Genomic DNA, 14886 nt, shown 5'->3' with positions numbered 1-14886 from the left:
TGCCGTGGCAAATAGTTATAAGGTTTATCGTTGAACTTAAACATGGTTAATTTTTTAATGTTTAACCCAGTCGTTGACGCCTTTGGAAAAGTTTATTGGACTTGAGATATACCCAGGATGTATTTATTTAATTGTTTTTATTTATAGAAAATTAAGAGATTGCTGTAGTTATTGGCAAAAATACGTTGGAATGCAGATGTCTTATAATAATATTTGTAAGCAGTGTTTTTTTTGATGTTTTAAGGGACCGAAAATATCGCCTACTTGTGTAACTACAGCTGAGAATTAGCAATTGAATTAGCAATTAGTTTACGTAAGTATGTTTTTGCGATCTTTTAAAGTTCAGAGCGGTAAACCAAGACAAAGCTTAAGAAACTTAAAAAAAAAAAGGTGTTAACTCGATTATCATTGATACAATTCAAAACAAAGTGTGTTGAACTTGATTATATTTGCTCAAACGTATGATACAATTCAAAACAAGTGACGTTTAAACTTGATTAATTATCATTTGCCCAAACGTATGATACAACTCAAAACAAAGTGTGTTGAACTTGATTGTCATTTGCCCAAACGTATAATACAATTCAAAACAAAGTGTGTTGAACTTGATTGTCATTTGCCCAAACGTATAATACAATTCAAAACAAATGGCGTTGAACTCAATATATATTTATAAAATTATCATTTACCCAAACATATGATAAAATTCAAAACAAATAGTGTTGAACTTGATTATTATTTGCTCAAACGTATGATACAATTCAAAACAAAATTGCAACAGATAGCGTTAATAACTTCGCCGCATTTCCTGTACAAAAGTGGTAAAAGTTCAGACCATCGACCGCGGCCAAGCCAACGATTTTTTTTTAATTTATATTATTAAATAAATCACCCAGCAAGAATAATCAAGCTAAACGCAATTTCTGTTTGGTGAGAGTGTGCTATTTGAAACACAATGCAATGCTCGTGACCGCTCAAGGGACAAATAACTTATCTTTTGCAGCCCAACAAACTTGCATTCGTTAGGGTAGTGCATGTTTGCAAAGAAGCAACGTACACGCTCAGCTAGGCGAGAACAGCAAGCAAAGCAGCCTCAGGGGAAGAATGCATGGGTTCGAGAAGCAACTGTGCAGTAAAATACGGCTTAAAACGGCCCGCCTTGATCGAGGAGACTCCAGAACGCTGGTCTCGTCGATTTAAGGACGAGGCTGTCACGTGACGTAAACCGACGCTTACCATTGCGCCCCCTCGTGGAGGCCGTGTCGAACTTCAAGGCAGCGCACGTGCTGGTACATACTACGCAAGTCGATTTCTCCGCGCATCTACAAAAAGTTAGAAGGTGTGGTTTAATATCGATATAAATTTTACTTGAACAATAGCAGCTCGCAAATCTAAATGTCTTAAAATTTGCTTCTTTAATTAAAAAATGTAAATACAGCGCCTTATGTGGTGGTCACGTGTTCTTGTCATTTTGGTTGAAAATTTTTTCGGTTAGTTTCAATGCTTTATTAAGATGGTTTTAAAAAAAGTGACTTACTTTGTCAACAAGCTTTGGGATTTACTGTTGTTCTGCTGGAAAATTGTGCATAAGGTAATGTTTGGTAGGTGCTAGTTTTATTGCTGTAAAGTGTCAACTAAACATTATCTAAGATTATAAATAACAATCCCCTTTATTGTTGATTGCTTAGCTTTGGGCGATTGTTTTCTTTGTATAGCTATTCCTAGTCCGGACGCCTGATACAGTATGACATTATTACAAGTCAACAATAAAGCATGTCGCTTTTTACGTCTATTTAGGCCGTTATTTTCACCATTAAACTTATGAACAGATCCGTATATAGTGTTTTCACAAATAAATTATGTAAAGAACCAGATATAAAGCGATTATAACATTTAAAAGATGTGGTACTTTGGTATTTGCCATTTTGTGATGCGTTTTAGTTGTTGAAAAGCGCTTACTCGACTGCGCACTTGCTCGTTCATTCTAACTCAGGTGTCTAAATGTAACACATTTTATAATATTTTGGTTGAATATATTCTAGAAGTTTAGCGGAATGAAGAGATCGTAAACCCGAGAATATGTTTTAAATCTGTTTTTATTGAGTAGCGGAGTTGCGTAAATCTTAAGTTGCGTAAATCTAGCTCTGCACCTCACTTATTGTTTTGTCTAATTTAGTTTCTTGCCGTTACACCTTTACGTTTTTTCTTGTCCCTAATTGTTTTGCACTTTTGTTTTAGCCCTGAAGGGACATTCCCTCGTTTGCTATGCAAACAGAAGCACGGGGGAAAGTCATGTTTCAGTTGTGATGTGGGATGGTCACTGTTTTAGGAGCAAGCGAGCTACATTCGCTCAAGAAAGAGCACCGCGTTATTGTTCGCGCCACGCGGCATTTCTGCAATACCGGTAATAAAGTTGTAGACTACAGTTGTGTGCGTACACGAGGCCAGCGACAGGCCGTTAAGCGGACCGAAATATGGCGTAACACAAATAGTTGAATAGTCGTGTCAGTGGTGGGGTTCAAATTTTTTGTCAGTTGTTTCTATCACAAAAGTCATATATTTCAGCCGGTTATATTAAAAAAAGCCATATTTTCCAGGAAATGATTAAAGTAGTTAGAAGAACAGGATATCCAACCCCAGGTTCTAGCGAAAGTTGCAAACTGCGAACCGGCTGATTTCCATCACTTCTAACAGCCACACTAAAAAGCAGCAGTCGTCTCATGACTTGTATTTATGACGAAACAATTAAATGTTTTGACAAACAGTCAACACAATGTTGACTGTTACGTGCGACCTTGACCATTGCACATTTTGAAAAAAAACACGTGAGCTACTTGAATCTTGAAAATCAATGTATGGAATAAGATGCAAAAATCCATTGACAGTAACTACTAATGCTAACCGGTTCGCTGATCTCATAAAATTCCGCGAGACGGTTCTATAGAATCGGTGCCTAAACAAAAAATATATTTCAAGAGAGCAAAATGCCCTTCAAATTTATCCAATAACGTTGTGCATTGACCGTTTCTCAGTTTTTTTAACTTTTTGTCATAACTTGTTTTATCAATGTGTTGCAAACAAGTGTATCCGTTTACGTCAGGAAATGGTTGATTATATGGTTTATTCAATTACCTTGTCTAAATCAGTGGGCTTATGCAGGCGACGTTGTCCTGTGTGTGGCAAGACCTAAATAAAGTAGTGTTAGGCTTCAGCAAGTTTAATTTTAACTCTTAATGATAATAACACTTGACAGTAAGTCAGCTGAAACGTTTTACCAACACCTAGCAGCTAGGTCCTAGCTCACATATAACAACAAGTTTTTCAGCTGCATTAATATACCTACCTGGATATTTCCACATTGAGCGATTTCGGAGCAATAGAGCCTTAGGTCGCGGAAGAATTTTCCCAAGAATCTGTAAATACACATGCTATATTTTACTATTTATTGAAGTTTTAGGTCTTTGCGCTGTGCGTGCCTTCACTTTAAAATAAAAACAATTTGCGAAAACATTTCCTGTTAATTTAAAAATTAGTATTTACCCAATAAAAAAATATTAAGGTTTTCAATTTGTTTGTATATTTACAGTTCGAAAGTCTCGCTCTTCAAAAATAGAAAGAAACACCTCCCATGAAACCGCGTGATATTTATTCACAGGTGTGTGTGGCATCTGCTATTTGGTTTTTCTTTTTGGGGATTTGAGTTTTTCTTCTTCCCCTTTTAAAATGCTAATCCGTATAACTGTCTTGATCAGATAAGAAACTGTTTAATATAAGGTATATAAACGCTGTTTGTTTTATACCCGGTCAATTTGTACCAATCAGCACTCGCCAAGACAATATAACACTCGCAAAAAATGCCGACATGCCGTCTGTAAAATTTCCGTTACATGTCCAGTTTTGTTTTATAAATATGCATTACTACTTGGGTGCATATACATAGTTTCTACACGTCCAGTCCGACATAGACGACAAAAACAGAAGTTGGTCATATTTTAAACGTTTTCAATATATATTTTTAATTGGTCAGCATTAGATATTCGAAACGTTCGAAATGTTAACCTTACTTCTATAAGGGCTTTAATATTTCTACTATCGTCTAACTAAGGCTTCCAAGTAACTTCCAACCATTATGCTACAAGAACAAAATCCGTTATGTCATATTTTAGATAAGGGAAATTTAAATGTTATGTTATTTAGAGAAAATTTATCCCGTCCAAATCACGTGGTCTTAAATAAAGAAGAAAACAGTCATAAAATAGCCCAATATTTACTCTTGAACGCTTTTCGTCGCCGAAATGTTAACAAATATTCTCTAAACGCCTCGGATAAAGCAACTTACTTCAAAATGCTTTACATTTATGCCAAAGATTATATAGCTAGTTTCATCGTGATGTTTATCGATGAACATTCAATTGGACGTCATTAAAGGTGATTAACCTTCAGGCGAGATTAAATATAGGAGCTTAAGGCGCCTGCTGCGTTTGGCGTCTGGTGTTGCCCTAGTGAACTTTCAATATACGATGCGTATAGTTTTACAATTTTCAGTAGATCACTTCGCGGCACTGTGACTTAAGTGTTATTTCGCGCCTGTGTCGTTTTGCGTGAGTTTCCTTATTTGTGAGTTACCGTTTTTTCTCGTATATCCTGGGTATACGGTTTTGGGTGAGAGACTGCGTTTGCGCCGTTTCGCGTGCCTGACGTTTCCGATAATATGTTATTTTGCACGAGTGTCGTTTTGCGCTTGTGTCGTTTCTCTTGAGAGTCGTTTGCACGATTGTCGTTTTGCGCTGGTGTCGTTTCTCTTGAGAGTCGTTTGCACGAGTGTCGTTTTGCGCTGGTGTCGTTTCTCTTGAGAGTCGTTTGCACGATTGTCGTTTTGCCTAAGAAGTGTTTTGCGTACTTCGCGTTTGCGTAAGTATCTCGTTTTGTGTGGGTGTCGTTTGCGTTAGTTTTTTGTGGCCATCGTCTTGCGTTGACAGTATTTCGTAATAGGGCAATTAGCCGCCAGTTTCAGTTACTCGTGGTACGGAATGGTGTTTATGTATTTATAGGTTGTTTCCTGGTGTGTTCATTTTGTCCAGGCGTTGTTTTGCGATGTTGTGATTTTGTAAGATATATAACAGTTTGGTGATTTTAAAACTAAAATGTAGCGTTTGGTCCATATTTAGAATAGCCGTACCTGCTTACGCGACGACATATCTTCTTCAAATCCCTTTCCCCATTACGTCCGTGAACATTCAAAAGATCCTGAAAATTAGACAGGGAAAAAATTGAACGAAAACTGACCACGATATTACCAAACGTCGGCGTTCAATAGACAAATTGGAAGTCATTTAATGTATCCAGGGTGGTTTTACTAGTTTTTTTTTTGTATAACCTTTGAAGTATATTTTGTAATATTTTTTACCCACCGATGGAGCTACCGCTCTTTCTTAAATTTACTTTCATTTGGTATTATTTTGCAAAAGTGTCTAATTTCGTTCACCCAACAGATCAAGGTTAAAGTACGTGACAAATTTGCACAAAACAAATAAAAATGCCTTTTTGAGGCTTCAAGTTGCCGAATTGTGTTTCTTGCAATGCAAAATTTATAGTATAAATAACAGTCGCTGGTTGTTCTATAAAAAACATGAAGTTCATCGCTCCTCGTCAACGTAACATTACATATAAAAAACTAAGCGTCACTGTTTGACCCTGGCTGGAACGTAGAGCCTATAGTTAAAAGTGTAACGTCTGTCACAAACGTTCTGCATAGGTCTTACCTCGTTTCCATCTGAAAAGAAGCAGCCCTCTCGACTTGTGGGTGGTGATGCGGTGCTTAAGTCGGCCCTCTGCAAATCAGCAGGTAAAAGTGAACAAGGCTGTACTTTTTATACATTGGCGTCAGTCAAGGCAAGGTAATTGAAGCCTGACAAAATGTTTTATTTTCTAACAGTGTAGAAGCCCATATAGTTAAAAAAAACATAGAAGAATGCTAAGGACTTTCCAACCTGTGCCATCCAGCTTGAGCAGTTGTTCTCGGTCGTCGGTTTCTAAAACAACATACCAAAACAACTATTGATTCCTGTTATTATAATATGGCGAAGCAAATTTTTGCAAAATTTTAGACTATATATAATTCGAACGACCAAACATACGATGTCTTATCAGTGTTACGCAACCCACAATCCTATACTTTGTGTTTGATTCGTATAAGAACACGGCTATAACACACAAGGACGAATGTCGTGCATGGAAACATTTGAAGATCAGCCCGATATCATTAAGGTAGAAATTCATAGACAAGCCCCCTAATCGAAAAAAGTTTTAGACAAGTGCAACAACTTGACAAAAGGCCGCAAAATAGGTACTTTTAGGTAACTTATCCGCCATGTGCTAAGACTTGTACAGCTTGAATTGCGACTTAACACCAGTAAAACGGATGATATATACAAAACATTAAGGTGGAAATCCGTAGATAAGCACTATAGGCCTACTATCGAAAAATTAGGATTACAAAATAGGCACATTTAGGCAACATATGCGCTAACCTTTTCAAGGAAGCTCTTTTTTAACTTTTTTCCACCGCGAACTGAGATTTTTATTGGTTCTATTTTCAAGCCGAAAACAAAAAATGTAGGGAGCCGTCTTTTAGCGAAGCAAACACAACGCAAATGGTGCCCGTTCTTTAAACTCGGTCTCACTGTAACAAAAACGGCGTCGATCCGGAACCCGTCAGCAGGCTTGGAGCTACTATACGGCGAGCAACATTCTTACACACCTGTTCGCATAACAAACCGTTTTACCTGCCTGGCCCTTCGTTGGAAAGACCTATATTATCTTTTTTGTTTTGTTTTGATTTCAAGTAAGCTATTGAACGTTGGTTGGTTTTGCTTGTTGAGTTTTTTTTTTTTAATAAATGAACCAACGTTTGAAGGAATATTTTTCATCCCTTAAGTTTATTACCGTTTATATCAAAACTATCAAATATAAAGTCATCGGTCTACTATCAATTTTAACTTTATAAATTAGCTTTAAAATCCTTGTAGCTTTGGGTCAATTTTACAAAATTTTATCAAACGTTTTACGCAAACAAAGTTCGTCAAACAGTAGAGGTATCCAATATGCATCAACGCATTTTGCGCTCTTAACTTCTGCCTGTCGAACTGGTAAAAACCTGACTTTTGCAGTTCAAGATTTTTTCGGCACACGTAATATTTCAAAGGAAAAAGATCCGTTTAAAACTCCAGATGCGGTGCAACTATAAGGCGCAAGAAAGGACAACAACACTTAAAAATAGGTCCTATAGCACACTGACGTATTTTGCGAAAATCCGGCAGCCACGATAAATGTTCCTCTGCAGACACGTGCGCAGTTCCTCGTCGACACCGGACGCCCTTTGGGAGAAAAGCGCCAGCGTCGAAAGCAGTATCAACAGCACGTAGGCATCTGCGAACAAAAAATGAATTAATTAAATCGACGCCGTGAATTGAGGGAGTTCTATCATCGTCACTTTTAAAGCAGACGCGTTTGCAAAGCTAAATTTCACCACATTGATATGCATGATGTTTAGAGACTGTTTATATAAAAAAAAACGGTATGAAACATAAAATCGTTTCTTAAAATTTTTCGGAAATATATGTTGTGCCTTTTGAAAAAGCGTTTTCAGTTTCTGTACAAAACACATACCAGTTAAAAATTTTTTTATGTTTTATACCTGTTTTAATAAACAGTCTAACCATCATCGGATACTTACCTGCGGGGGATTCCTTAGTTTCGATAATGTTTCATTGATATACATTATGGACTTTTTTTATCGGACAAACCATACACCTATTATTTTAATTGCTAATCAGAACGGAAGGCAAACCAGGACTATAATTGCGAAGCAACACTGATTTTGAATGATATAAATTTACCGTTTTTTGGCAGTGGTTTAAACCTTTTTCTAGACTAAAGCGTTCCCATTCTGTTATTGTCTAGTGCCCTGGCCCCTCAGATATTAAATATGTTTTTTATTATTATTGTATGTCAGTAAGACAACATAAGAATTTACTAAAGCTAACCGTTAGTCATCCGAAACGCCAATAAAAATTGCGTGTGTTTAATTTAAATTCATAAACTTTATTTTAGGAGACATGGCGCACTGAACACACAAAATAAATTGCACGTTGCAAAACATGTAATTAAAGGATTCAGCGCAGTAGGATAATTTTTATCGTTTATATAATTTGGTAGAAGATAGAGTATAGTTATGTTACGCCTTCGACAATGCGTGTATTACTTTTTCAATAACATATTTACAGAAGGTCTTGTTGGAGTTATCCTCTATGTTGAAGGGAAGTAGAACTATTGGTAGCCTACTAATGTGAAAAACATTTAACAAATAGCGAAAGTAGTTTCCATACAACTCTGCAATAGCTCCTGTGCTGAAATACGATATATTACAGCCAAAATACGCTCTTAGGGCAGATATCGATTTTTATGCAAAAAAGTCCTAAACTTTTCATGAAATAACGTCGGATGACATCATTTTTGTGCTTTGTAGCATTACCAAAATGCTAGTTCCGTTCAGAGGACTACGGTTTTTGTATGGGGTCATTTTTGTTTTATTTAAATATGACGTTTCATGTCACGATTTAACTATTCTTAAAAAAATTTGAGTGATGTTCTTGAACGGACTGGTGTGCGAATATGCAATGCAACTATAAAGTCAAGGTATTAAAAACAGAATTTAAATAATATGCTGTTATTTAGTATTATTTAGTAAAACAACTTAGAAGGTGACTTAATGCCACCGGCATACATAATGACGTAAAAAGTATTTTTAAGGAAGTTTGCTCAATGGGTTAAGAAATTCGATAACTATATGTAGGCTAGTTGTTCTTCTAGTCTGCTCTGCTTGCATCATAGATCAACAGATTCGGTGGGTCTGCGATGGCTTTCGGTGTACTAAATTGCAAGAAATTACATTTAGTAGGGAGTACTAATTCAGCGCAAGACTCTGGACAAACAGAAAATTTGGATAGTTTGCTCGGCGCCTTTTCCGATAAAATTGATCAAAAATCGTAAAATAAAATGTTTCCATTAGGGTTAAAGTTGAAAAATAAAATGGCTTTCGGGTTGAGAAGGTATGGATAAAAACTTACGTAATGCTGAGGTAAAGCCAATATAATTCGCACGCCGAGCGGCAAGTTTAAATGTAATTCCAACGCTGAACGGCGAGACAAGTTTACCTGACACAATTGTTCTGCGCCATCGTTATTAAAAGCATATATCGACTAAAGTGAAACTTGAAAGTTTAAAATTTGGGATTAAAAAGCTATTCAAGGAGTATAGAAATGTTTCAGAGTATCTATAATATATAGTCAGATTTTTAAGGTCTAGCTGTGTGAAAGCAGTAAGAAATGTTAGGAGACCGCTATTTTACTCAGATCTGTAAAAAAAGGAAATGTGAAACGTCATCTGTTAAAACACGCGCAATGTTCTTCCGGACATATACTTGAAGTGCGCTTACCCATTTTGAAAGGTGAGCTGTCTCCGACTTGACGTTGAATCGGGATCCTTTGCAAACTCGCGGGGCCCGGTTGGAAGCGTCGTTCTTGTTCTGTTGCCTACCGGCGTGCAATTGCCTTTTTGTTGCGAGCTTTTCCTTCTTTCTTTCTTGACACCGTGTCGGTTCATGCCAGTGCCGTGTGAACAAATCAGCTCATTTCAAAACGACAAAGTCCACGTTGCTGTTTTTTGCCAACTTGTCGCCGTATCCACAGTGACAGACTGAATGACGAACAGTGCGGGTGTGTGGTTGTGGATGACAAAACACATGGCTGTAGGCTTGCCGTGCCCGTCTTTCATTCTGTAGGGGAATTTGGACTCAGGTGTGGGGCCCGCGTACAAATCCGGCTTATTTGCCTTTGGAAGGTTGGCATAAATCGAGACACGATAACAACCTTGTTGGGTCGCCCGCAGAAGGCTAAAGGTCGGTGAAGCCTTAAAAAAGTGTTTTTTTGGGGGGCGTTCAAGCTTTACGAGCAAGACAACGCCCGAAATACCCGCTCTTGTTTGCCACTGCAGTGCACTTTGGCCGCGCCGACTTGAAACTAAAACAGCCGGCAAGTCACATAACGCGCGATATCGGCAAGAAAAGGGTTCTCGCGCGACGTGCAAGGATGCCTTATCGCGAGGTGCGATCTCTCTAGCTTTTGGGTCCCTGCCGTGTGACTGTCTAGACGCGGTCGCAGCAAATTTTGCCGAAGGACCACGTGCTGCCAAAGCGCCAACCAACGCCTCGACCGTCGAAGGCGTGCTTTTCGGCCGCCGCAATTTTTCTGTGTCTTCATCTCTCTCTTTGTTTCACGTTAAAACAGACGCGCGGTATATTAACACAGATTGTTGCCTTATAATGAATGGGTGTGACTATGTCTGGTATATAGGTACAAGGTCACCCGGGTTGGTTTGACTTTCTACGTCGCTCGCTTAAACGAAGAGGAAATTATTTTTTTGCTTCTGCAAATTCCATCTTTTGGCAATGGCGAAGCATTGACTTTGGGACCGGAATTTCAGTTGCACCACATTACACCAGTTCTACCGAGAGCAGCATTTTGTTATGCTATTTCTATATGACGACGTACAAGCTAGAAATGTTCGGGTCACTCCATACAAAAATGCCGGCCCCCTGGTTCACGATTCTCAAAGTGGCCTGCAGTCTTGCTTTTATGTTGTTCACATACGTAAGAAAAATCGAAACACCTTGTTATGATTTAAATAATGCTTATTCTAAGCGCTCATTTACACGAATATCGATTTTTCACTTTTCGATAGTCCAGGTGGCCTACCCCTTCAAATCGACATTTTATGAGAAAAAAGTTGTCCAGATTAACGATGTTTTTTTGACATAGTAATAATGTGCGCGATTGTGCGTCAAAGTTAACAATACAAATTCCAAACCACACACTACTATTGACGGGGTTACGTTTTTCGTGTTTTTCACCAGGGCTTGATTAGGGTTATTTATTTATGTTATTTTTTTAATATTATACAGGTTACCTTGTTTTTTTTTATAAGGGTATATATATTATCCCGACTTTTATTGCAAGCAATAACATATATCGGATTTCGTGTCTGTATACCTATAATTGCACTGATGTCAAAATAAACAAACCCCCAGTTAGCACCTACTCAAAAAAATATATCTGTCAAATTAAATCCCTCCCCACACACATGTCAGAAAAATTTGAAAAAATGTTAGTGTTTTGACAACCGAGTGTAAGTGTTTGACAACCGAGTAAAATTTTCTTTTATAGAAACAATTTTTTTTGTTACTCTCCTTCAACGAAATGCAGCCACAAATCATTATGTAATTTAAAAATAAATATAACCAACAGTTGTTCGATAACTCAACCTTTTTATACTAAATTCCCTACACCCCACAACCGTTAGGGTGTTTACCCATAAAAAAGCAAGAAACTTACGGTATTATAAGGCTTAACTAAACGATTAGCTCAACATATTAAGTTTTTGCCATCCTCAACTAAAGACCTCTAGGGGCAGACCAACAAACCAAAAATGTGAAATTTATTCGATTTGTATTTTTTCTATAAAGCTCTGAAAGCAATCCAAAAGCAAATCAGAGTCAGAGCCAATCCAGAGCAAAACAAAGCAAACCAGAGCAAACCAGAGCCAAACCAGAGCCAAACCAGAGCCAAACCAGAGCCAAACTGGAGCCAAACTGGAGCCAAATAAGGTATGTCATTTACTTTGACACATCTGCGTTGACGTGCTGTGGCGTGCAATTAATAGCGCAATAACCTTGTATACATACGGGTTTTCCAGTATGATATTTTAACTTTGTATCTACCGTGTTCCTGTAAAAGACTGACAAAAAGTATGTATAAACTTTTATACAAAACAACACGGTTTGGGCAGCGACGAACACTTCGTCGACCACTGTCGTGAAAGGTCGTTAAAGGCCGCTTTGGTTGTCTGACACTAGGCGGCCAAGTTCAGGCGGGTTTTCTTGGGTTTGACGCCGAAATTCTTCTTGACGAAATCCTGTCCTGAATCAAGCAATCAAACCCATTTGCAATCCTAATTGCTTCGTACACCGACAAGTGTGTCTCCTAAGTTGACGTCCTTCTATGCCGGGATGTCGGTCCTTATGTTTGTGTTGCGCCAACGTTTCAGGACTTTCTACTTTACGGCCTGTCGGATACCTGAGAACTACAAGAGACGTATCAGTGTTGTATATACTTTAGGGCGATATGGGCAGACGTGCATATAAAACACAAAAAATAAAATGTGACACATAACGCCCAGCAACTAAAATCGGGCGTGACCTTAAACGATCTTAACAGGTTGTAAGCCCAGCCTTGACCAACCTGACTGTCTTTATTGGTTTTCGGTTTCTCAGATCACCATAATGAAGCGAAGAATGGTGTAAGTTCCAAACGTACTAATAATAAGGTGCCAACAGAAAACGTGATAAGATAAGAAATAAAGCGTGAAAAGTGAGGTGCAAAAGTCGAAAAGCGATATAACGTGAGCGAAAAGAAAGGGGGAAAACGAACAACACGCGTACAAACGATAAAACAAAGAAACAATACAGCACACACAAACGATGAAATATCGGTGCACCATTTGCATATACAAATGAACGGTTTTTGTTAAAATGAAAAAAATTATTTAAATTGAAGAGTATCCTAAAATAAAAAAGAAAGCGGATTACAAACCCACGTGCACACGAATTAACATAACGGCAAGTAAACCTTGGTTATTAAACAAACTTACACACATTCCTGCTTTGTGGTAATCGTAAAAGCACTGAAAAGAGCCCAACGTGTTGTTTACAATCTTCGCAGTGGGGGATGTATTGTTAACATCAGGTAATTTAAAATTACGAGAAGGTGTTATGGTGTTTAGCACCAATACGGCCAAGGTTATGTCGAACAAAGTATTAAAGCCGTAATTATTTAAAATAATAGCAATAGAAAGCAGATATTTTCCAAATTTATGGATGAGACACTTAAATAATTTTTACACAAAGCGTTTTGCTATAAACTTTTTCTTCCTTTTGATATTCAAATTGCAAAACCAAATCCCAAAACACACATTACTAAAACAAACGCGGGACAGAAACAGGTAGCGAGAAATGACTGTTTGGAAAGCCCTGGTATAAAGGTCAATGACGCGAAACTTAATGGTATTTCATCGAGTTGTCAAATTTAGAAGCAATTGTGATCCCTGCAAAATCCTGTTATATTTTAACCGTTCAAACAGACTTGGACAACTAGCTAATTCTAGTTTTCTAATTCAATGAATAAGAGCAAAATGCGACTAATTCCAATCTAATCTAATTTGTGAGAGCTTGTGCGCTCTAATTCTAGTTCTAATCTAATTCAGATTTTACCAAAAATTCCACTTTGTCCAACGGTATTTTTGGTCTCTCAGTCAAAACAAAGAATTTGAAATAATACTCTTTGAATGGACCGACTTGTAGGTGATTTTTACCGTCTGAAAAGCAGATGATATGCTAAAAGGCATAAAACTTGTACACAGCACACACTTATTCACCATTCATGTTCTTATTAGAATAATTCGCGATTTCAATGAAATTGATTGTGAATAATTAAATTAAATTCTAGTTCAAATTCGTTTTTTTTTTTGACAATTCGGTAATTATAATTTTAATCTAATTTTAGAAAACTCAAAATAATCTAATTCAAATACTAATCTAATTTGGAAAATCTGAAATGTTCTAATTTTAATTCTAATCTAATTTAAGAGCGTTCAAACCATGATCTAAATGGCGACCCAACTAATATAAACAGTTTTATTGACCACGACAAATCGTTATCTCTGGAGGACTCGAATCGGACTTTGCCATTTTCGCTATTTGGTGTTTAATCGCCATTTTGTTTTTTAAATATGTTGCTGTATGGCTAGCTATGCCAACTGCGGATCGGCAGTGATTGGGAACACGGGGTCGCAGTGTTCCGTCTACCATTAAGTTGCGTTTTATTTTCCGCACACTTATTTTTTTAGCGCGTCTCAAATTTTTTTTGTAGCATCTTAGTAAAATACAACATTCTTGACGAATTATTGATACATTCTTTTCTTCTTTAATCTATGTTGCACCGATTATTTTATCGTTTGTACGCGTGTTTTCGTTTTCCTCTTTCTTCTCACTCACGTAAAATATATCGCTTTTCCACTTTTGCCTCTCACCTTGTAAGCTTTATTTCTTATCTTATGACGTTTTTGTTGGCACACATAAAGGCCCTTAGTAGTGTTTGGAAGAGCTTGGATAACATTTGGAGACTTTCGTAATTTACGATGAAGTCCAGTTGTATTTTGACGTCAATTTATGACGTCATTTTTCAAAAAATTGCCTACCGTGGTCCACGCAAAGTAAAAAAAAAGTTAAGGGGTCCGCGGTAAAAAAAAAGTAAAGTACTAATACGCGTTAGGGGAAAAATAACTTTGCCTCCCAAGGAATTAAACATGTCGGCCGAATCTAGCATGCATGGTTTCGTGACCCTGCTACAGGCGAAAAAAATATGCACGTATATACGAGCTTAAAAAATACAAATTTATTCAGAAAAGTTACAGAAAAAGGGTAATATTTGTAAAGATCTGGTCTTCTGCAAGTTGTTCAAAAATAAATTGTTTCGTCCGCTGCTGTCAAGAACAATTTTTCTACGCATCAAAATTTAAATATAAAATGTTGACGCGGATCACAATGGTTTCAAAAGAATGACACAGCTTATTTTAATTGCTCCTAGAACAATTCAATCAAAAAAGATAACTAAACGTGCTATGCAAATAAAGTGTGACTTTTAAAACCTATAGATCGTCTATTTTGGGGTAATTACACGCATTCTCAGCAAAGCTAACCTGATACTAGTCACA

The 14886-nt window shown here is 37.3% G+C and overlaps 1 protein-coding gene across 1 annotated transcript; it reads right to left on the bottom strand.

Moving 5' to 3' along the window:
• Positions 1 to 429: 429 nt before the first annotated feature.
• Positions 430 to 9639, bottom strand: LOC146146932 (uncharacterized). Its single transcript, XM_083387437.1, has 8 exons — positions 9497 to 9639; positions 7298 to 7428; positions 5991 to 6032; positions 5763 to 5831; positions 5180 to 5247; positions 3344 to 3413; positions 3133 to 3186; positions 430 to 1322 (listed from the first exon to the last, which is right to left on the bottom strand). The coding sequence occupies exons 1-8, from the start codon at positions 9498 to 9500 to the stop codon at positions 1233 to 1235; spliced, it is 528 nt and encodes a 175-aa protein (XP_083243563.1). The 5' UTR covers positions 9501 to 9639; the 3' UTR covers positions 430 to 1232.
• Between the last annotated feature and the right edge of the window lie 5247 nt (positions 9640 to 14886).

Source organism: Ascidiella aspersa, chromosome 4 (genome assembly GCF_963924565.1).
Source record: "Ascidiella aspersa chromosome 4, kaAscAspe10.2, whole genome shotgun sequence".
In the NCBI taxonomy this organism is placed as follows: Eukaryota; Metazoa; Chordata; class Ascidiacea; order Phlebobranchia; family Ascidiidae; genus Ascidiella; species Ascidiella aspersa.
The sequence above is the reverse complement of the archived record's forward strand: the minus strand, read 5'-3'. Positions and strand labels throughout refer to the sequence as shown.